This window comes from Odocoileus virginianus, chromosome 34 (assembly GCF_023699985.2).
Source record: "Odocoileus virginianus isolate 20LAN1187 ecotype Illinois chromosome 34, Ovbor_1.2, whole genome shotgun sequence".
NCBI lineage: Eukaryota > Metazoa > Chordata > Mammalia > Artiodactyla > Cervidae > Odocoileus > Odocoileus virginianus.
In genome coordinates this window covers 22,044,206-22,068,727 of record NC_069707.1, presented here as the reverse complement: position 1 = coordinate 22,068,727, position 24,522 = coordinate 22,044,206, and the positions used below count along the sequence as shown (strand labels likewise).

The window sequence follows — 24,522 nt, the reverse complement described above, 5'->3', positions numbered from 1 at the left end:
CAACATGTGCTTTACAAACTATATGGAGATTCTGGTTTTAAAGTAATTTGAACAGAATATATAACATTAAAAATATATATATATATAAGGTAACTCACAGTCTCATCATTACAGTAGAGGAATTCTTTATCACACTTTTTGCAATGAGTACTAGTAACACACTGTTGTAGCATCTTTTGTGTACTGAAACAAAAGATGCTACAACATTTCAGAGTGCTTATACTTCACCATGCATTGCTGAAGTTAAAGGTATGGCTGAGGGAAGTCAGGCAAAAAGAGAGTGCCTAGGACCTCATAGATGTGTGAAGTAGGAAGATAAGATCCATGTCAAAATGAGACATTCACTCTCTGCTTGGAGGCCATCAGGGATCAAGCCAGCTATCATCCGGAACACACAATTTACTCCCAGGCTATGTGTCTCTGGAAAGAGAAATCACAACTGGAAACATGTCTGGATATTACTGCTCAGCAACAGTATGACCGTGGAAAGAATCTTTGGGAAAGAAAATCATGAAAAGGAAATCTAGGAGAGCTGCTGCTGCTGCTCATTCGCTCAGTCATGTCCGATTCTTGTGACCCCGTGGACCGTAACCTGCCCGGCTCCTCTCTCCATGGGATTTCCCAGGCAAGAACACGAGTGGGTTGCCATTTCCTTCTCCAGGGGATCTTCCCAACCCAGAGATCAAACCCTCATCTCCTGCTTGGCAGGCAGATTCTTTACCACCTGGGAAGTCCCAGAAGCAGAGCAGTTGAGCCCCAAAGAGAATCTAAATGTTTTCCAATCAGTAATAGGTCAAGTCTTAGTACTAATAGATTAGTTTTAAGGGGGAAAGCAATTTCATAGGCTCATGTCATGTTGAAGCTGAAGACTTAAAGATGCATTCGTTTAGTTCCTCCTTCCCTTCTTTAATGGTGGGTAACTGAGATCATGCTAAAAGGCCTTTTTGAACCAATCTGTAGATCAGCGGTCATGTATGGATGTGAGAGTTGGACTATAAAGAAAGCTGAGCACCGAAGAATTGATGCCTTTGAACTGTGGTGTTGGAGAAGACTCTTGAGAGTCCCTTGGACTGCAAAAGATCCAACCAGTCCATCCTAAAGGAGATCAGTCCTGAATATTCATTGGAAGGACTGATGCTAAAGCTGAAAGTCCAATACTTTGGCCACCTGATACAAAGAGCTGACTCATCTGGAAAGACCCTGATGCTGGGAGGGATTGAAGGCAGGAGGAGAAGGGAACGACAGAGGATGAGATGGCTGGATGGCATCACCGAGTCGATGGGCATGAGTTTGAGTAAACTCCGGGAGTTGGTGATGGACAGGGAGGCCTGGTGTGCTGCGGTTCATGGGGTCGCAAAGAGTCGGATATGACTGAGCGACTGAACTGCACTGAGCAGATCAGTGACTTTTTCTCCTCCTCAGGACAAATGCTCCGGCAGCTTCCTTTGCATTCTAATTGGTGTTACTAAACTCTAATCATCTTTAGTTGATCCCTAATCAGTAAAACTTCTTCACAGAAGTGAACTAAAACTGATTCACTTCAGCTTCTATTGGACTCCACCTGAGAGATTCCTTCCAAAAGGAGACAGAGCGTGAATCCAGTTTTCCTTTGTGTTGGTTTCTAATCCTTCTGAGGGGTTCAAATGAGGTCTCAGGAAGCACTGTAATGCCACTGTTCTGTCTGGGAGGCTTGCAGGACTGGAGGGTGACTGGTTCACGTACAGTATTCTGGTCCTGGCAGCACAGCGCCAGCAGGTGTGTGCTGAGGGAGAGCTGGCCACCGGTCCTGGCTGCAGAAGAAGCTTCACAGCCGTAGGACATTTCAGAATCACTTAGCCTGTCCAAGAGAACCTATTTTTGTTCATATCCATGCCCTGCTAGTAGAAGTTCAAACTTATTTTGGGTTTGCTGATGACCATACCATCAAGAGGATGTCAGTGCAGGAAGCCAAGAAGCTACCATCTGTGCTGTGTTTTTAATCTCAAGAATTATTGAGAAGGCTGATTGCTCAGGTAGCTGTACCTCTTGACCTTCTAGTGTTACACTGAGGAAGGGGAACTAACCCTTCCTTAAAAGTCACTTTGTTTTTAGTAACCCATATAATTCCCTCAATGTATGGTGGGGGTCAGAGGACTGGCCAAATTGCCCGATTAAATACTGACCCCACAGTGCTTTATATGTGGCAGGGACACCACAGGTGATCGTTCCTGATGACGGAAAGTAGCTCTCCACATTAGTGTGCTGGCCAACATTCTCAACTGGCTCTCTAAAGATAAACTATCTCATTTGTAACATTTGCTAATTTCCATGGTAGAATATTAAGAACAACTTTTTAAGTTCAGATTTTAGATGAAACAGAGAAATTCTACAAAAGGCACAAATGACTATAACTAAAGAAAAAATTAGAAAACCAGAAAAATCAGTATCTGTTAAAGAAATTTAATTCACAATTAAACCTTCTCACAAGAAAACTTACAAGCCCAGATGATGCCACTGGGAAAGTATAGCAAATAGGTAAGGAAGAAATAATACCAATCTTGCACAAAGTCCTTCGCAAAATAAAGGAGGGAACACTTTTCCACTTTATTTTTGGGGGCCAGGATTATCCTGTAACCAAAATTAAAAAATGACATTATGAGAAATTTTAAAACAACTAGAGATCAATATACTTTTTGAATAAAGACGGAAAAAATAAAGATGGACGAAATAGCAGCAAGTCAAATCCAGTAATGTATAAAAATGATCATACATAATGACCAGGAATTAAAGATTGATTTAACATTAAGAATCAATTGCTATCATCCATCATATTAACAGAATAAAAGAGAAAAAACATATGGTCACCTGAAAATATGCAGCAAAGTTATCTGAAAAAATTAATCACTCATCCATTACATGCATAAATTAGGAATAGAAGAGATTTTCCTCAATTTCATAAAAGACACTTAAGAAATACCTGCAGTTAATATCAAACTGAAATGTTGAAAAACTGAACACTTTCCCTAAGTAGAGAAGAAGGCAAAGATGCTCAGTCTTCATCACTTCTAGTCAACATTGTACAATAAGAAAAGAAAAAGAAGTAAAATGGCATACAAATTACAAAGAAAGAAGAAAAATATGTCATTTGCAGATCATGTTCATATAAAAACTGAAAATAATTTATAACATAATTACTCAAATTACTAAGTGAATTTTGAACAGACACAGGATACTATGTCAGTACACAAAAATCATTTGTGGTCTTAATATGCCACCAACAAAGAATGTAAAAAGAAGTTTAAAGATATCTACAATAGCAGAAAAAACACGAAATGCTTCATGATAGATTTAACAAAATATGAGCAAGAGCTGTACACCCAGAACTGCAAGCAGTGAGAAATTAAAAATCTTAATAAATGGAGACATCATTGTGCTTGTAGGTTAAAAGACTCATTATGGTTAAGATGTCATCATTTCTCTTCATATTGAATATATTGATTCAGTACAGTTCTAGTCAGAATTTGAGGACAGTGTTTTTGTATGAATTCACAAGCTGAGGTTCTGAAAAATTAAGTGAAAAAGCAAAGGACTTAAAATAGCCAAAACAATTTTGGAAAAGAAGAGTAAAAAGCAAATGGAAATCTAAGGAGTCTAACGTGGCCCCAAAATTGTGCTCCCTTCTACACAGGCCTGTATGGTCCCCTCCCCTTGCGTGTGGGAGGGGCCTTGTGACTGTGATGGGATGTCACTGTCTTAATTAAGTTACCTTATGTGGCAAAAGTAAAGAGGTTTCCACCTATGACTCCATCCAGGATTGTAATAGTTTTGTGCCTGTGTGGTGATAGAAGCAAGGTCCGATGCTGTAAAGAGCAATATAGGAACCTGGAATGTTAGGTCCATGAATCAAGGCAAATTGGGTGTGGTCAAACAGGAGATGGCAAGAGTGAACGTCGACATTCTAGAAATCAGCAAACTAAAGTGGACTGGAATGGGTGAATTTAACTCAGATGACCATTATATCTACTACTGTGGGCAGGAATCCCTTAGAAGAAATGGAGTAGCCATCATAGTCAACAAAAGAGTCCGAAATGCAGTACTTGGATGCAATCTCAAAAACGACAAAATGATCTCTGTTCATTTCCAAAGCAAACCATTCAATATCACAGTAATCCAAGCCTATGCCCCAACCAGTAACGCTGAAGAAGCCGAAGTTGAATGGTTCTATGAAGACCTACAAGACCTTTTAGAACTAACACCCAAAAAAGATGTCCTTTTCATTATAGGGGACTGGAATGCAAAAGTAGGAAGTCAAGAAACACCTGGAGTAACAGGCAAATTTGGCCTTGGAGTATGGAATGAAGCAGGGCAAAGGCTAATAGAGTTTTGCCAAGAGAAAGCACTGGTCATAGCAAACACCCTCTTCCAACAACACAAGAGAAGACTCTACACATGGACCTCACCAGATGGCCAACACCGAAATCAGATTGATTATATTCTTTGCAGTCACAGATGGAGAAGCTCTATACAGTCAGCAAAAACAAGACCTGGAGCTGACTGTGGCTCAGATCATAAACTCCTTATTGCCAAATTCAGACTTAAACTGAAGAGAGTAGGGATAACCACTGGACCATTCAGATATGACCTAAATCAAATCCCTTATGACTATACAGTGGAAGTGAGAAATAGATTTAAGGGACTAGATCTGATAGACAGAGAGCCTGATGGACTATGGACGGAGGTCCGTGACATTGTACAATAGACAGGGATCAAGACCATCCCCATGGAAAAGGAATGCAAAAAGGCAAAATGGTTGTCTGAGGAGGTCTTTCAAATAGCTGTGAAATGAAGAGAAGCAAAAAGCAAAGGAAAAAAGGAAAGATACACCCATTTGAATGCAGAGTTCCAAAGAATAGCAAGGAAAGATAAGAAAGCCTTCCTCAGCGATCAGTGCAAAGAAATAGAGGGAAACAACAGAATAGGAAAGACTAGAGATCTCTTCAAGAAAATTAGAGATATCAAGGGAACATTTCATGCAAAAATGGGCTCAATAAAGGACAGAAATGGTATGGACCTAACAGAAGCAGAAGATATTAAGAAGAGGTAGCAAGAATACACAGAAGAGCTGTACAAAAAAGATCTTCACGAGCCAGATAATCACAATGGTGTGATCACTCACCTAGAGCCAGACATCCTGGAATGTGAAGTCAAGTGGGCCTTAGAAAGCATCACTGCAAACAAAGCTAGTGGATGTGATGGAATTCCAGTTGAGCTATTTCAAATCCTGAAAGATGATGCTGTGAACGTGCTGCACTCAATATGCCAGCAAATTTGGAAAACTCAGCAGTGGCCACAGCACCGGAAAAGGTCCGTCTTCATTCCAGTCCCTAAGAAAGGCAATCCCAAAGAATGCTCAAACTACTGCACAATTGCACTCATCTCACATGCTAGTAAAGTAATGCTCAAAATTCTCCAAGCCAGGCTTCAGCAATACATGAACCAAGAACTTCCAGATGTTCAAGCTGGTTTTAGAAAAGGCAGAGGGACCAGAGATCAAATTGCCAATATCCTCTGGATCATCAAAAAAGCAAGAGAGTTCCAGAAAAACATCTATTTCTATTTTATTGACTATGCCAAAGCCCTTAACTGTGTGGATCACAAAAAACTGTGGAAAATTCTGAAGGCAATGGGAATACCAGACCACCTGACCTGCCTCTTGAGAAACCTGTATGCAGGTCAGGAAGCAACAGTTAGAACTGGACGTGTAACAACAGACTGGTTCCAAATAGGAAAAGGAGTACGTCAAGGCTGTATATTGTCACCCTGCTTATTTTACTTATATGCAGAGTCCATCATGGGAAACGCTGGGCTGGAAGAAGCACAAGCTGGAATTAAGATTGCCGGGAGAAATATCGACAACCTCAGATATGCAGATGACACCACCCTTATGGCAGAAAGTGAAGAGGAACTGAAAAACCTCTTGATGAATGTGAAAGAGGAGAGTGAAAAAGTTGGCTTAAAGCTCAACATTCAGAAAACTAAGATCATGGCATTTGGTCCCATCACCTCATGGGAAATACATGGGGAGACAGTGGAAACAGTGTCAGACTTTATTTTTTTGGGCTCTAAAATCACTGCAAATGGTGACTGCAGCCATGAAATTAAAAGACGCTTACTCCTTGGAAGGAAAGTTGTGACCAACCTAGATAGCGTTTTAAAAAGCAGAGACATTACTTTGCCAACAAAGGTCCGTCTGGTCAAGGCTATGGTTTTTCCAATGGTCATGTATGGATGTGAGAGTTGGACTGTGAAGAAAGCTGAGCACCGAAAAGTTGATGCTTTTGAACTGTGGTGTTGGAGAAGACTCTTGAGAGTCCCTTGGACTGCAAGGAGATCCAGCCAGTCCATCCTGAAGGAGATAAGTCCTGGATGTTCATTGGAAGGACTGATGCTGAAGCTGAAACTCCAAGACTGTGGCCACCTCATGTGAAGAATTGATTCATTGGAAAAGACCCTGATGCTGGGAGGGATTGGGGGGGCAGGACGAGAAGGGGATGACAGAGGATGAGATGGCTGGATGACATCACTGACTCGATAGGCATGAGTTTGAGTAAACTCCGGGAGTTTGTGATGGAGAGGGAGGCCTGGCGTGCTGCGATTCATGGGGTTGCAAAGAGTCAGACACAACTGAGCGACTGAACTGACCTGAACTGAACTGATTGATCGCCAGGCCAATTGTCAAACTTTGATTCTCACCCTACAGAAACAAATACCTCTTAACCATCTCTCTGGTCAAGAGTACACACATTTATTGAGCAGTCTTCCCTCCAGGGTCAGACTCAAGGGAGACCCACACAGGCCTTGAGGCATACTCGTTCCTATTCAGGCAGGAAATTCCAGGGTCGTGGCTTCCTAGGATGTGGTTTAGCAAAGGAGGGGCATGCAGGCTCTGGGTAGACCAGCCATGTGGACCTGGGATTGCCTCACTCCGTGGGGAGAGAGGAAGGTTCCATGTGGCTGGAGCAGAGCCTTGCAAAATAGGACATCTCAAACTTTTATGTGCACAGGAGTGACCTCAGGATCTTATCAAAATCCAGGATCAGAACCTATCAGGCTGGGACCTGGCATTCTGCTAAAAAGCTCTCAGGTGCCGTGGGTGCTGCTGATCCAGGGACCACGCTTTGAGCAGCAAAGCTATAAAGCATGGTGCCCACCCAGATCTGAGGACTGGGGACCCTGATATTCAGTACACATGAAGTTAGTGGTGGAGTGAACAAACCCAAATTGTGGATAATTCAAAAATTGTTTGTTGTACCTGGAAAGATCCTGATGATAATTAGCATTAAGCTAATAATGCATGTGTGTTTTTTTTTCTTTTTTCCTTTTGTGCATTTATCTACTGAATGAACACAGTTACCCCAAAAGCAAGATAAATAACTAGGGACCCTAATCTGGTATAAAACTACATGTGTCATCTACAATTACTATTGTAATTATCATTCAGGGTGTTTTATGAAACAGTAAATGTTCATAACATCCTGGATTTTAAGGGTGAACTTTTTCAAGCTAAGATTATCCATGTGATAACTGACATACTTGGAAATAAACTTTGGAACCCTTCTGGTTTATAACCTTGAGCTATAAACACTGGGAGTTTTATAAAAAGTGGCAATAAAATGTATATTATTAATAAAATATCAGGGCATGGATGCCTTATGGAGAAATGAGATAAAATTGTTCCTACTTAATATTCATGCTGCATTTTATCATTCTCTAGTATTTATTATTTTGAGACATAACTCTGAAGAGACTTTGAGACCTCCCTCTGAGATTGTTCATTCTCTTTTCTGTGCTACATTTATAGACTATTTACAAAACCATTCACTTAAAAAAAAATTCTATGGTGAAAGTTAAGACCTTGGGCCATTTGTTTCTTTATTTTATCTGAGCTTCTTCTCTCACCATTAGTTTGAGGAAAGGTAAAATAATCAATTGAGTACACTTTTGATGAAGAGGTTGCTGTTGGGTCAAACCCCTGGAATCCAGATGAATTTATGAGCTATTCCAAGAGAATTAGGAATCTTCCTTTTCTCTCCATACATTTGGCTTCTCAGTGCCACTAAAGCCCCTGCTTTAAGCTATATAAATTAATACATTTGCTGGAAATGTGACTTTAGGACATTTTATAGCAGTGATTTCAATGCTGTTAGTGGTGAAATAGAAACTTGAGAATGTGAAGATTAATTTAAACCACATGATGGGTTCAAGGAAAATACACTACAGCTTCTTGAATGTGTTCTAACTCTGTACAGTGGGGAATGGGATCCAAAAAACCACCAATGAACTTTTAAACCCTCTTGAGGGGAATCAAACCAACACAATTAGCCCTGGAAGGGAGCTGATCCAGATGACAGACAGACCATCTCTCTGTCTCGCTCGCAAACAGAGCCCTGTGCCTGAGAACACAGTTGGGAGATCAAGGACAGAGGAAGAACCCCAACAGTTACCACTAGTGGGATGAAGTTAGAACGATCTTTCCAGTTATTAGCTGGCTTACTCATTTATCTTTCATTGTAAATTAAAGTTTTGTTGGGTTCTTTGAACAGTAGAAAACCAGCCAATTGTATGCTGTGGATCATTGGTGCCTTTGAAATAAAAGGATTTCTTTTCCCTTCCAGTTTGTTGTCGTGTTGTTCTGGATCATTTATGCCTATGACAGAGAGATGATTTACCCGAAATTGCTTGATAATTTTATCCCAGGGTGGCTGAATCACGGAATGGTAAGTGAACAAAAACAAATGATTTCTTTTTATTAAAAAAAAATCTACTAAAGAGCTGTTTTCTAATTCAAGCTGTCCATAAAATCTAGCTAAGTAGCTGTGAAATGGAAATTATAATGAGATTGTAGTTAGAGAAGAAAACTGAATGTAAATTTTAAAAATGTCTTCTCATGTCATTGAGTCACTATTAAAACTGTAGAAACTGAATCCATAGTTTATGAGAGGTGTCAGTTGTGTTAGTTATAATACAGTTGGCTTATTCCAGGATGGATTTAATTTCCATACCATTCAAAGGCTTGTCTTCTATTGGAGATGGAGGGTTGATTCCCACTTGCACCACTATGAATACCCCATAGTCCATGGAATTGTCCAGGCCAGAATACTGGAGTGGGTAGCCTTTCCCTTCTCCAGGGGATCTTCCCAACCCAGGGATCAAACCCAGGTTGCCTGCATTGCAGGCAAATTCTTTACCAGCAGAGCCACAAGGGAACCCAAGAATACCGGAGTGGGTAGCCTATCCCTTCTCCAGCGGATCTTCCCAACCCAGGAATCGAACCAGGGTCTCCCGCACTGCGGGCAATTCTTTAGCAACTGAGCTACCAAGGAAGCCCATGCCTCCTCCACATCACATCAGTGAGATTGTGTTGCAAGTTGCTAATGTACTTGGAGAATTTTTCCCTGGAGGGGTGGCAGGCTGTTACTTTCCCTGGGAGGGCTGCTGCAGACATTGGAGGTGTCTTGTCGGGGTCCATTCATCCCAGGTGTTTGCCTATGGCTGTGATGTCTTTTCCTTCTTCACAGTCTAATTGTTTTGAATGCGTTAGACTTTACCTTCACGAGTTTCAAATCAAATACTTGATGCGGTTTGCACATCACTTGATAAAATTTGAGGATATATTTTCTGCAGAGAAATTTTGTGTTGTCTTCCCTATACATCTCTGGAATTGAGTGCTGTTTCACTTATTAACTTAAGAAGCTCGCATTTCTTGGTTGCATCAATTTTTAGAATACGTCCCAGGGTGCTCCTAGTGAAAAGGGCAACCCATGGCAGAAATTATAGGGGAAGGAAAAACTGGAAGTCACGTGTCTGAGGTTCAAAATAAGTGTTTCCCTTCTCCCCCCAGTTTTGGTTTATTTTGAGAAAAGTGGTGTGTAGTAACAAGCAAACATTATTGTACTAAGGAGTGAGCGTTGATCAAACCTTTTGTAAGCCAACTCCTCAAAAGTAGCACATCTCAGAGAACTGGAATTTTCCTTGAGTCCAGTTGGAGCCACACTATAGAAGGATTAACATGGCACCTCAGGTTTAGTTACAAACAAATTAATCAGTTGGGGCTTTCTTGTCTACTGAATGTAACCATCTCCGGAGCCTGACATGGTTACTCTGCCTCTCTCTAACGTGTTGCTTTTTTTAAATGTGGAAATACTCTCATAACTCCCAAGTCATTGCCATCCTCTGCCTGCAATGCCCTTCCCATCCTTCACTGGGAATCTCCTGCTCATGTTGCCAGCATGTATACTGTTTTCTTTATGGAGCCTTCACCTCCTCTCACAAGCCAAGTTCAGTCTGCTATTAGCTGTGCTTGCCCGGCACTTTTATATCTCCATAGTACATATCTGTATCCCCCATAAAAATGTTATAGTTACTGCAAAACGGTAGCCTTCGAATCCTGAGTCTTTGCCCAGCCACCTGGCGTATAGGAGGACCAGTAAATATTCATTAGATTGATGATTAATTCAGTACAGCCAGTCCCCACAATTCTTTGCCAGTAAATACTAACAGTTTCTATTTTTTGAGAAACTACTGTGTGCCAGGCTATATAATTTAATTTTTACAGTGGTTCTATGAATAAGAAATTATCCCTTTTATAGATGAAGAAACTGAAGCTTAGAGAGTTTCCAACACCAGAAGGGCTTTAGAAGTATAATAGAGTCCTGGGCAGTTTGGCCTGTTGTCTATATCCCTAAACTATACAGTGTTGTGTTACCTTCTAACCAGAGAATAAATCACAATCTTTGCAGATCCTGGTGCTACTTAATGTTTCGAGTTTGTTAAATATGTATGCAGTTATTAGAACTTCAGCTGGACGCTCCTAATTTTCCCTTGACTAACCTTAACAGGTTAAAATTCTGACTCTTGGAGGAAACACTACTTAGAAATACAAGGACAATTTGACTGACACAAATATTTAGGAAAGGGAAAAGATAAATTAATGAACATGTCAAGTCCTCTCAGATAATATAAGCTCAGTAGATTTCTTCTCAATGAATTTTGTCTCAGAAAAGCCATGACCATTTCTTGGTTTTTTTCTTGTTCCAATTCATGGTTCAAGAATTGCTAACGAAGAAGTTATATTTGGTGGCTAAGGAATATTTTGTAAAATTAAACAATTTATATTGCTCTGAATATGTATAGATGAAATTTTAAATACAACATACATAAAACATGATGCTGATTCTTTGGCTTGGAAGTTAAAATATGAACATTAAATACTGGAATCATGAATAATTTAATTCATGATTATTATAAAAATGTATAATACAGTTTATGAAACATAAAAAAATTAAGTCAGCATTTTTGGCTTTGTTTAAGTTATAGTTAATTAAGTATAGTTTGTATTTGCCTTTAATTTTAATAACTACTTTTGAATATCTAATTATAAAAATATGAAAATATTCATTACAATTTTTACATTTATTTGATGCTCATATTTTGATGAAAACATTCAAACTGTATACACTTTAGTTACAGTTATAGTCTATTTTTAATTGATGGTTTTGTTAATACTATCAGTAGAGCTCAACTTTTGTGAGAATTTCCATTATAAAAAGAAGGGCATGGCAACCCACTCCAGTATTCTTGCCTGGAGAATCCTATGGACAGAGGATGGCGGGCTACAGTCCATGGGGTCACAGAGGGCTGGACATGACTGAAGTGACTTAGAACACATGCACAAATTTGCTGAAATAAAAGCAGAAAACAAAATTGGGGGTATTTGCATTATATTGAATATTTATATTTGTAATTATTAAATTTTACTACGCAACCATATTTTTCAATTTTGTTTTACAAAAAATATACCTAATCATGTTGGAGGATAGAATATATTTAGTTTAATACTTTCTAAGTTTAATTTGTAACTTTCACATATTTCTGCAAATGGCTTACAGCCCTCTAGGCCTGTTTGCTATTATTGCCTGCTTGGGTTGTTACAACTGCAAGAATTCCAAGAGAAAATGTACTGTGTTCTTACAGATAGAATCACATTCATTGCTTGAAGGATCTCAACGTCATTTCTAGGGATCCAGAGTGCTGTACCACAGAACTGAGATGCAGTGTATAAGTCTATCATGGCATCATTTCAGGAGAATCAAGTCAGTCTTGAATTTGCAGCATTCAAATAGGCATAAGAGAACACTCACAGGGTCTGAAATTCACAGGGGTTTCGATTTTGATTTTCACTGAAGTTGCCAGAAGTTAGACGTGATTAGAACTAAAGGAAAATATCCTCTTTCTTTCTTTCCATTGTCTTTCTGTTTGCTCTCGGCAATCCTAGAATTTATTTGCAGAGAAGAGGAAATGGCTGACTGGAAGGGTAATATACCCTTGCTGTGCAAACACTAGGTTATCTCCAGGCCCATTTAAATAGTAGTATATGCACACACACATGCACACCACACAAAGAATTTTAATTTATTACAACTAAAAATACAAACATATAAAGTATGGCACTTTTAAATAGAGTCAGCTCAATATCCAAAATCAAAAAATGTTTCTGTCCTTGCAACCCTATTTACCTTTGCATTCCCAGCAATTCAAATAGCACACAGTGCCTATTAGACCTTCACTTAGTGTCAATAATAAAAAAGATGTTTGTGTATTTGCTTTTGAAACTTAGAAGAATGTCAAGTTTACATTTATTTCTTTCTATCACCTTTTATTCTCAGTCCACTGATAATCAGACAAAGAGAAAACAGAAGTGATATCAGCAAATGAATCAGAGTTTCCAAAATGTAATGAGAGTGGTCACAGACAGTTGTGGTAGGATCTTCATGGCTGCCACATATGGAGGCTGGTCTTTGGTTTAATTCCATCTAGCTAGCATTTATTTGAAAACTTTCTACATGCAAAGCACCCTTGTAGGCACTATGTAGTTACTGGATGAGAAAAACACATGTAATTTTAAAGAATGGGAAAGGCATGTTTGAAGTGGATGAAGGTATTTATTAATAAGTAAGAAAACCATTTCTCAGACCAACAGAGCATCCCCAATAGGTTGTGTTCACTCACACTAGGAGAAGCACTGTTGTTATTCTGGCTTATTTCTTGGTTGCAAAAGTAGAACCGTGAACCTTTCTCTCTTGCTGAGTATAATTTTAAAGCATTGTCAATGGGGCAAGTATACATTAAAAACAATAAATAAATATTTAAACTCTAGAAAGATTGCAGACTCTCAGTGATGCTATAATAGGGAAGAGCAACAATAAGACAGTCTCCTAGCTTATGGAAGACCTAATTAATGTTTATAAAGTGCTTTGAGAATGTCAAGCACTGCAAAAGTTTGGGATATTATTGTTATCCCACAGATCTTTAAGCAGACATGACCTCGATGCTCTTATCATCACAGCAGGAGTAATTCATTCCCTATATAATTTATCAGGAGACAGAAAATAAGTCCCACCTCTCATCATGCTTGATTTGTCAGTCGTCCTTGTTATATGTAACTGATCCTCAAGAGAACCTTAATTTAGGCAAATGTTTATTCTGTTAATATTATTTTGACATTTAGTAATTACTAAAGTTCTTGTACATCTGTCTTTCCCAGAAGAGAAAGCATTAAATACTGCTTGGATGATCATTGGTGTTGTAGAAACTCAGATTTGACATTCTTCTTTTAGTAAATAATAAAGCTTATGGAAATTTTCCATTTCTAGGATACAAAGATTATGCATTTCATTGCCCATAGAGTCTGCCATCCTGACATTGTATATTTCATAAAATAAGTTGTTGATTGAAAGAATACCTTCTTTTTCATATGAAAAAACTGACCCTTCTCAATTTTCCCAATATGCTCTAAAGTAACTAGAAGATATCTGGAAAATTTCAAAGTAACAGTGGGACCTGAAGCAGAGGTTAGAAATTTCTTGGGAACCTCTTTTTACAGCTCCCAGTGGGCCTCCCAAAGAAAACAACGAAGACCCCAAAGAGCCAGGAGAGGCACAGAATTACTAAATTGTTTTTGTGTGTAAGCTTTTTTCATAACCAATTTTACTGATTTTAGCTTTTTCCACTGTGAATTTCATTTGTGATCATTAGTTCTACCAGGCCATTGGACTTGGGGTGTCAGATGTTGTCAGTCTAAATTTTGGCTTGAAGATTTGATTATTCCATCTCTTTCAATCAGTAATGGATTTTAAGATATTTAATGTTAGCTCTTATCATTATTTTTATTATGTATCATTTCTATCAGAAATACTGTTAAATTGAGAAGAAAGTCTTCTTTTAAATGATATTTGAGACCATTAAACAAGTCTGTGAGGTAGAGAGACAGAGGTTTTTCTGGTTCCATGCATGAGGAACTTGGGATTTGCAACTCCATCATAACAAGTAAAAGCTGAACAGATTGAGAAATCATCAGCTCCTCTTGGATCCATGTGAGAGTGGAGAGCATAGAGCCAGCTGCTGCCCCGAGGTTAGAGAGACCACCATCGGATACGGAGAATAACAGATAAGCTGGAGCAGAGTCCCTGAGCAGAGACCACCAGAGGAACCGGTACCATGGGAGGAAAACCTGAGCTCTAGCTGATGGGTTGTTGGGGGCTCAGTGAGGATAACCTGAGAGTGGAAAAATCCAGGGTGGCCTGGGCACAGAGAGGTCCCCACAGTATTGTGAGATTTACTGGCAGGAGCTCAACCAGATTCCCATGGTAAATTTCAGAGAATCATCCCTTCATGCTTCCAGCAGAGGGAAAAGAAAAGAACTGTTGTGAGTTACACCGGAACACTCAACTCTTGACAAGGCCTGGCTTCCAGGGACACTAGTTAGCCAGAGACTCACCTGCTGGGGTGTCATCAGGACCTAACTGACCTGGGAGGAGGGCCATAACCAACCCCAGCTGGCTGCAGCCTCCCTGTCCTGCCTACGGGAAGGAGGGGAGAAGCCTGAGAAACGCTTGGGAAGTTCATGATCCAGAAGCACAGTCTCTCTGACAGATGAAGTGTTCTATAGTCCTAATCATAGGACTGTAGAGCGTTTCTCCTCCCCTGACACCTCACCACCATGTCACTAAAGGCCTTTTATAAAGCAGTTCCTTTTATTCAGTACATCATGTTCACCTATCAAGAAAAAAAAAATTGCAAGGCATACCAAAAACAACAAGCACAATTAGAAGAGACAAAGCAAGGATCAGAGCCAGACATGGCAAGGAAATTGGGATTATCAGGCTGGGAATTTAGAACAACTATGATGGGACTTCCCCAGTGATCCAGTGGACTCCACACTCCCAAGGCACGGGGCCCAGGTTCAGTCTCTGGTCAGGGAACTACATCCCACATGCCATAACTAAGGGTTCACATGCCCAGCTGAAGATCCCATATGCCACAACTAAGAGTTTGCATGCCCAACTAAAGATCCCATATGCTGCAGTGAAGCTTGGAGATCCCAGGTGCCATAGCTAAAGCCCAGCACAGCTGAATGAATATTTTAAAATAAATAAATAAGCAACTATGATTAATATGCTAAGGATTCTAATGGACAAAGTAGGCATCATGCAAGAACAGATGGGCAGTGTAAATCAAGAGATGAAAATCCTCAGAAAGAGCCAAGAAGAAGTGCTAGCAATAAAAACACTGTAACAGAAATGAAGAATGCTTTTGATGGGCTTATTAGTAGAGTAGACACAGCTGAGGAAAGAACCTGTGACCTAGAAGGCGTAGCAATAGAATCCTCAGAAACCAAAAAGTCAAGAGAACAAAGACTGAAAAAACAGATGTCCAGGGACTGTGGGATAATGACTAACGGTATAACAGATGCATGGTGGGATTACCAAAAGGAGAAGAAAGAGAAAGAAACAGAAGAAATATGATGGAGAAGTTCCCTCAAATTAAATTCAGACCTTAAACCACAAATCCAGGAAGCCCAGCGAACACTAAGCAGGATAAATGCCAAGAAAACTATGCCTAGGAGTATCATTGTTAAACTACAGAAAATCAAAGATAAAAAAAAAATCCTGAAAGAAGCAAGAAAGAAGTGGAAAGGAAGAGACAGAGGCTAGGATGAGGAAGAGGCAGAATAGGGAGAAGAGAAAAGAAAGGAGGGGCCATCGTGCCTGAGAAATGGCTGCAGAAAGGGGGGCCATGGAGAAAGAAGATGAGAAAGAGGAAGACAGGAAAGGGGGTTAAAAATACCCTCAGGTAAAGAAGGCGCGGTGGCAAGGCCAAATCACATGATTTTTCTCCTTCATAACTTCTGAATTTCGGGATTAATTGTTCTCTCTGCAGTACCTGGCATAGCTCTTGGCATAGTATCAGTTCATTTCAGTTCAGTTCAGTTCAGTCGCTCAGTCGTGTCCAACTCTTTGCAACCCCATGAATCGCAGCACACCAGGCCTCCCTGTCCATCACCAACTCCCGGAGTTTACTCAAACCCATGTCCATTGAGTCAGTGATGCCATCCAACCATCTCATCCTCTGTCGTCCCCTTCTTCTCCTGCCCCCAATCCCTCCCAGCATCAGGGCTCTTTTCAATGAGTCAACTCTTCGCATGAGGTGGCCAAAGTACTGGAGTTTCAGCTTCAGCATCAGTCCTTCCAGTGAACACCCAGGACTGATCTCCTTTAGGATGGACTGGTTGGATCTCCTTGCAGTCCAAGGGACTCTCAAGAGTCTTCTCCAACACCATGGTGTAGTATAGGTACTCAATAATCATCTAGTGAATCAACAGATGTTGGTAGTTTGAGCTGGCCTCTGTTCTGTTCCTTGAACACACCAGACACCGTTCTTGTCTTAGAATGCTCTCCCTTGGAGATCTGCTTGACTCACTTCTTCACCTCCCTCAAATCTTTGCCCAGTCTCACTTTCTCAGTAAGGCTTACTCTGAGCAGCCTATTAGGCATTGCAATTGCCCCCAATCCTCCGGAACCTCCTAACCTTGATGTTTATTCCCCTCATGGCATTAAATGTCCTTGACATATTATATGGTTTTGTTATTTGTTGTATTTATGGCTTATTGTCTGTCTCCCTCTGCTAGAATGTAATTTCCATAAAGGCAGGGATCTTTGTTTCAGGGACTGGTTTATCCCAGGCCCCTAGAACAGTGCCTGATTTGTTGCATAAATGAATCAACTTTATCAATATTCTATGTCCATGCTTTCTCTTGTTCTCTTTTATACCACTCTTTTTCTTTTCCCTTCCTTAATTGTTGACAGAGCGTGATTCCAAACCATTTACTTTATTCCTAACTTGCATTTCACTTTACTTTTCAAATTCATTTTCACTGCAGCCAGATCTTATGTGCATGGCCTGCTCTCCCCCCAAGGGTCTTGTTGGTTGTACATATATTGTTCCTCCTGCATGAAAAAGCCAGAATTGATGTCTGAATAACATATCATGGGTCTTTGGAACATTTAAGAGCTATAAGCCAGGTAAATAATAGCTCGGATCAAATGTATTGAAAAGCTCTTCCATATATTGACTTTTTTATCTGGGTGCTGGTTATTTTTTCTCTAGGGTAATAGTCAGATAGCGCTTTTTAAAGCAACTTCCTGCCATCACAAATTCCTTTGTAGAACTGATTTTCCATGCAAGGGTAGAATGCAAGGCTAATATTACTTGGCTTATACCCTACTCTTTTCCTTGCTACTTTTAATAGATGAGCAGGCCCAGCAGTAGTGCGAGTTCATCAAAAGGTCTATAAATTATATTCAGATATTTTGGGGTCAGCAAAACCCAACGTGTGGTTTACTCAAGTGTTTTTACCCCTAATCCTTAAATCCATAGATATTTCAAAGTAAACTTCATTCATGTGTTTCCCATTCATTTGCCCTTAGCGCTTCGTAGATGGGGGAGGGGTGGAGACAGGCAGAAAGGTATTGTCCTAGGAACTGGCTTCCTTCTTCACTACCACAGACAGATCATTCATTAGCCACAGACCTAACTCCTTGGCAGAAGTCCATCCCTATATCCTTTCCAGTTCCCTTTTAATTGAAGCTCCAACCTCAGCAAGCATCAGTGATGGCTGCCAAAGAAAGTGAGGTGGAAAAAAGCTGCATTTTCTATCACAGAGGCACAGAATTCCAGAATCTTAGACTTGGGAAAGTGACTGTAAAGATCATCTGGTCCATACTGCATGTGATATTTAAATCACTTGAACAATATCCTGGCAGATTCAGCCTCTGCTTGAGCATCTCCGGTGATGAAACTTCAACAATGGACCAAGACCCTGGGGTCTTCAGCTTAGGAAAAACTCTCATAAGGTACTCAGTTCTTTTTAAGTACCAATCTGCCCAGTCCCTTCATCCATTATTCAAGATTGAAACACCAGTCCTGTCTGTTCTCCTCATGTTCTCTTTCATGAGGATCTCACTGTCCCTCATGACTTCAGTCTGTGCCCTACATGGATTGTTCCCAAGTCTGTACTTCCTGGTCCAGCTTCTCATTGGAAATGACACTCTGCATTTGACATGAGGACCTTGAGAAAAACGTATTAATATATTATGTTAAACCAATAAATATGTTGAAACAACCTCATGTAACCCTTCCTTTAAATCTTGTAATGCATCTTGCATTGCCTTCTCAACAATGGCAAGATGCATCTAAAATTCCTCTTTCTACCACACCCACCACACAAGGTTGGCAAGCTGTGTCATCCGTACCTCCAAAGTAGCTGCCAAGTCTGCTCTAGCCTCCTCGCCTCCACCTTCCTTCCTTTAGTTCAAGGCATCATCATCTCAGCTGAACTGAGGCATCGAGCTCAATTCATCTCTCTGCCTCCCCACTGTCTCCTCCCCACACCTCTCTCCATATTGTTAATTTTCTAGAAGGACTGAGCTTCTGCAGCCCCTTTATACATTTCCTTCTCAGACATCTCCTATGAGTGAAGTGGTCCAGAGGCTACTCGGCATCTGTGTGGGTCTTCCGACTGCACTTGTGACGCTTGTCCCTACACCTGTGGTTTCTCCCATCACATTGTGTAATTACTGTTCACTTAGTTGTTTACTCCTCCAATGAGCTATGAGGCCAAAAAGGTCAGCAGCTTTTTTATTTCATCCTTTCCTCCAAAATCTAGCATAGGCTCTGAGGTGAAGGGCACACTCAGTAACTAAGGTTTATTGAGGTACACAAGCCCTTTATCACGCTGTCTTCCCTGACCAGGCTTCCGCTTGTCTACACTCTGTTTTGACAGTTTTATACAAGTGGGCAAGTGCTTGCGTGTGAGTCCTTGTTTAGTAGCGTTGTCCGTGCTTCCGTTAACTTTTTTGGCAGTTCACTGCTGTTGTTGTTTAGTCCCTAAGTCATTTCCCACCGTTTTGTAGCCCCATGGATTATAACCTGCCGGGCTCCTCTGTCCATGGGATTTCCCAGGCAGGTACTGGAGTAGGTTGCCATTTCCTCCTCCAGGGGACCTTCCCGACGCAGAGATCAAACCTGAATTGGCAGGTGGCTTCTTTTCCGCTGAGCTACCAGAGAAGCCCAGTTTCACTGTATACTCTACACTAAAACTTCCACATCATTCTTACCTGACTTCTATGTGATTGAGCTAAGATTTTAAGTTATTATTGTTAAATGCAGTGTGACTGTAGGATAGGGGAGGCTACAGGGCTAAGAACTTGAGGATCATTGAGTGGACATAGTGGGAGTTAATAAAATGATGGAATCTTCCTTCTGAGTTGCAGTGCCTAAGTTTGTGCCATTGTATTGAAGCTGCCTTGGAGACAACACTCTGAGTAAAGTCAGTAACAAAGCAATTGATTTTTCAGAGTAGTAAATTGTAACCACATTATAACTGTGCTTGGATAGAATGGTTGATTCCCAAGGTCAAGACAGGTATTTAAATGAAACTGCCTTACCTGTGGCAGAATGAAAGAGCAGGCCGCAGTAACTGTTACTGAAATTGATGTCCACTTGTCCAAGCTCACCCTGCTGGTGAGTGGACTAGCTGAGGGTAGAATGCTGAGCTGCCTGACCCCATGGCACTTCCTGGCCCCAGAGCCTCTCCGCATGGAGCGTCAACATCAAGTTAAAGAGATGCCTTTCAACATGCATTGTCATTATAGCTCACAAACATCAAGACTGGTAAACATATCTGGCATTTTAAATTATTTTCCTTTTCACCCGAACAAGAGTGATTTTTTTTTCCCCATTGTTCTGCCATATCCATATTCAGAGAAGAAGCTTGTAATTAATGATCCAATTAAGGTATGTTTTAACCCAAGTGTAAAGATTAGCCCTGGTTGGTGGAAATGTTTCCTTTTAATGCAAACTTTTTCATCCATATCAAATACATTAATTCATGTGACCTGGTAATAGATCTAATTATCTTGTATGTCCAAGTGCTGCTGTTCACATTGGCACTATCTATATATGTGGGGTGAAAAGATTGATAAACATGTCTTTTATCAATCATTTTATCAATTCCTTTTATCAGCATTCCTTTTAGCAACATTCCTTTTATCAATCCTTCTATCAATTCCTTTTATCAACTCTGAATATTCATTGGAAGGACTGATGCTGAAGCTGAAGCTCCAGTACTTTTGCCACCTGATGTGAGATGGCTAGATGGCATCACCAACTCAAAATGTCCATTGAAATGTCAGTGATTGAGTCAATGATGCCATCCAACCGTCTCATCCCCTGTCGTCCCCTTTTCCTCCTGCCCTCAGTCTTTCCAAAAATCAGGGTCTTTTCCAGTGAGTTGGCTCTTCGCATCAGGTGGCCAAAGTATTGGAGCTTCAGCTTCAGCATCAGTCCTTCCAGTGAATATTCAGAGTTGATTTCCTTTAGGATGGACTGGTTTGGTCTTCTTGCAGTAAAAGGGACTCTCAAGTGTCTTCTCCAAAACCACAGTTCGAAGGCATCAGTTCTTCAGCACTCAGCCTTCTCTATGGCCTAACTCTCACATCCATAGACAACTACTGGAAAAACCATAGCTTTGACTATGCAGACCTTTGTCTGTAAAGTGTCACTACGGTGTAGTGTACATAATTTGAGAGGCTAGTCAGAATAGAATTCTCTGCTCAACAGTCTGTCTATATTTCTCTGCTGAGTTCCACTAGTAGGGAATGTTTAACTTATTGTGGGAATTCATAAGATGGTAGCCATAGAAGTAAAGAGCCCCAGTGCCTACCACACAGTAGGCCAAACAAATGCAAGTCCTCTAACATAGGATGGAGGATAAAGAAGATGTGGTACACATACGTAATGGAATATTACTCAGCCATGAAGAGGAACAAAATTTGGTCATTTGTAGTGATGTGAATGAACCTAGAGCCTATCATACAGAGTGAAATAAGTTGGAAAGCTATTCTTTATTAATGCATCTGTATGGAATCTAGAAAAATGGTGCTGATGAGCCTATTTTCAGGGCCAGAAAAGAGATGCAGAAGTAGAGAGCAGACTTGTGGACGTAGTGGGGGAAGGAGAGGGTGGGACAGATTGAGAGATATACATTACCACATGTGAAATAGATGGCTGGCAGGAAGTTCTGCATGGCACAGGGAGCTCAGTGTGGTGCTCTGTGATGACCTTGAGGGGAAGGATGGGGGGCGTGTAGAGTGAGTAGCCATTCCCTTCTCCAGGGTATCTTCCTGACACAGGGCTTGAACCCGGGTATCCTGCATTGCAGGCAGATTCTTGATGACTGAGCCATAAGGGAAGTCCAGTGGAATGGGAGGAAGGCTCAAAGGGGAGGGGACGTATGTATACGTGTAGCAATTCACATTGTAAAGCAATTATGCTCCAATTAAAAAATCAAACAGGATGGGATAAGATAAAATATTAAAATGAAAATATTCTTTAGCTAATGATCTTAATTCACTATCAAATGCTAAGTAACAAGTTAGTGTCAAGCTTTATCTAAAACTTCCAGGGAAAGTGCCTGGGTGGAAATCTTGTATTTATAGCAACACAGAATTTGTATATACTCCTAACCTAAAAAGTTAATGATATGTCTTAATAGCTCCTCCAAAATGTAAAATATTTATCTTTGGACATAGACTTCAGGTCTTCTTTCTTTATTTTAAAGCATGTGCCCTCTGTTGCACTTCTTGAAAAGAACTTTGCTGAAACTCAGAATGTGACTGCTAATATTCACACATATGGCAAATATGAACTCATCAGACCACAGCTATTTTGCTGCATTCCACGGTGTCTCATTTATTTGTTTAATTTGCAGCTATAGCAACTAGATTCCACCACTTCAGGCTCTCACACAGACCTCCAGTCTGATCAACTTGGTCAAAGTTTGGCACTCAGCACTGTACTCAATTGAAGACATATGCACAGACTCACTTACCACATTTTTTAACCCGGTTTTCACACTGGGTAATGTGTAATCTTTGCATAAAAATATGAAAAGCCACCGTCTGCACAGATAGTAGGCAATTAAAAGATGCTGCGACCTTCTTTTCTGTAACATTTCAAATCTTAAAGTTTTCTTGGCACGCACTTCCGAAGCCCGTCTGACTGGGAAGCAGGCTGCCTCTCCACAGAAGGCTCGCTCCAGCAATGACTAATGGATTGACCTGGTGCCACGCGAGTGTAGCTCCACGCATGCTGCTCTGCACAAGACAGGCATTTGGAAATGACCTTGAAACGAAGTTTTGCCAAGTTAGTGAAATATGGGCCTTCAAGAAGTGCCATTTCACCAGCCATTTCCAGAAGGGTCTTCACTGCATTGTCAAAACCTGGCCCTTTCACTTGGTATTGGTTTACCCTGAGTGTTTAAGGAATAATACTCCCTCTTGATTTTATTAGTTGCAGTTTGTAACAGGTTGGAAAAATTAGGTAATGTTGAGAATCAGCTTCCCACTGTTGTTTTTCTTAGGTGGTTTTTTTTTTTTCTTTTAAACACTTGCTGAAGGAAAGGAGATGCTCAAAAGGTCCAATTTTAAGTGGGGAGATGGGAGCTTAAAATGGAGGGTAACCTGCAAACAAGGGTGAGGATGCAGGTGGTGGATTGAGAAAAGACAGTAGGAAGAAGTAACTGTGTGCTTGAAAACTGCACAGTTGATAGGATTTCATTTCATTGCATTCAGAGTCCAGACAGGCAGTGTTTCTCTGATCTCAGTGCACATCCATATAGTCATCTGTTGTAGTTGTTTGAAAATGTCCCTGATGCTGACATCAGTTGTTACTATATGGTTTCTGTTTTACTGAATGATCTGTTTATCTTAGTGCCCAGTGTCTCTAGATGGCGCTTCTCATGCTGGTGCAGTTGGCTGACATTTCAGATCTGGAAAATGAAGCTGTGCTTTCACCTTATTTGGAAGTCAGTGATCAAGCTGCTCTATGGGTACAACTTGGAAAGGTCCCCTTCAGCTTCTCCTCTTGTGACCTCACTTCAGCGAGGGACAGTTGTGACGGTCGAAAGGCAGGGCAGTCAAGATGGGCTGTTGGAAGGGCATTGGGGAACAAGTCATTTCTCTTAATGCATTGTTAATTAATTCTCTTAATTCTTCATGACTTCTCTGAAGCCAGCTCTCAGACTTTCATGCAAAATCAGATTCTACACTTCTATGAAAAAAAAAAGAAAAAAGAAGAAAAGACTATCAATTCAACTCCTTAGAATGCTTGGAGGAGACTGTAAAAAATCTCTGGCCAGTCTCATTTTTACAATGCTGCTAATCCTCACTAAGTAATCCTGGGAAACATACATCTATAAGATCAGGGCAACATACTGTCAACAGCAACTTCCCAGAACATTCCTTCTTACTTCATCTGGGATTTTTCAATAAGTAATTGGATATTTCTGCAAGTGTAAACTGGAATCACTAAAATGAAGGCATTTTTTCCTTATAAGCTCAAACCTTCCAGACTCATCATTTTGTAGAGTTACATAAGTAAGCCATGCAACTGAGCTAAAAGTAGATTATAGAATATAACAGTTTGCAACATATCTTATACAGCAACTAATGTTAAAACCAGAAATATATTTGCAAAACAGTTTTTGCATTTCAGTTTATATTGAAATCAATGTTTGGTGATTTTTTCGTTAGATTTTGCTTAGTGTCGTATGCTAAATTATTTGCTTGTGAATTTTTTTTCTCCCCAGTTGCCTGTATTTGGAAAGTTCGCTTGAAAAGTTCTGGCATAGGAAACTTAGAAAGATTCCATTATCTTATCCTGTTTTCTTTATCTGTCTGTATTTAGAATAGTTTGCTTTAAATTGCAGCTACTACACTTTTTTTTTTCACTTTTAAAAGTTTTTAAATAAAGAATATCATTTTCCAAATAGCCCTTACCCTTATGCTGTCTCATATTAACATGACTGATTTTTAATATGCTTCCTAAAGCATCTCTCAAACTTCTTACATAAAGTAGGGATGACAAAAATGAATAAAGGACTGAAGGAGGAATGATGAAAGGGAAGAGCAGCAGGAAACAACAAATGTAAGAACACTGTGACTTCTGGCATTCAGCATCATAGATCGTAGACCATAGGGACAGAGAGTCAGAATTAAAAAGAGAAGGTCAAGGCCAAAGAGCTTTTGACCCCTAAGAAATCTTGTGTCCCTGTTGTCTTGCTAAATTCAGCACGCAGCTCTGCCG

At 40.3% G+C, this 24,522-nt stretch overlaps 1 protein-coding gene across 3 annotated transcripts in view; it reads left to right on the top strand.

Moving 5' to 3' along the window:
• The window catches only part of AIG1 (androgen induced 1), a 257,349-nt gene that overhangs the window by 98,426 nt on the left and 134,401 nt on the right, over positions 1–24,522 (top strand). For 2 of the 3 annotated variants that reach the window (XM_070461496.1, XM_070461497.1), the window contains exon 3: positions 8,655–8,756. The exons of the other annotated variant lie outside the window; for it this stretch is intronic. In XM_070461496.1, the coding sequence (XP_070317597.1) occupies positions 8,655–8,756 (102 nt within the window). The remainder of the gene's footprint in view (positions 1–8,654; positions 8,757–24,522) is intronic. 3 annotated transcript variants of the gene reach the window in all.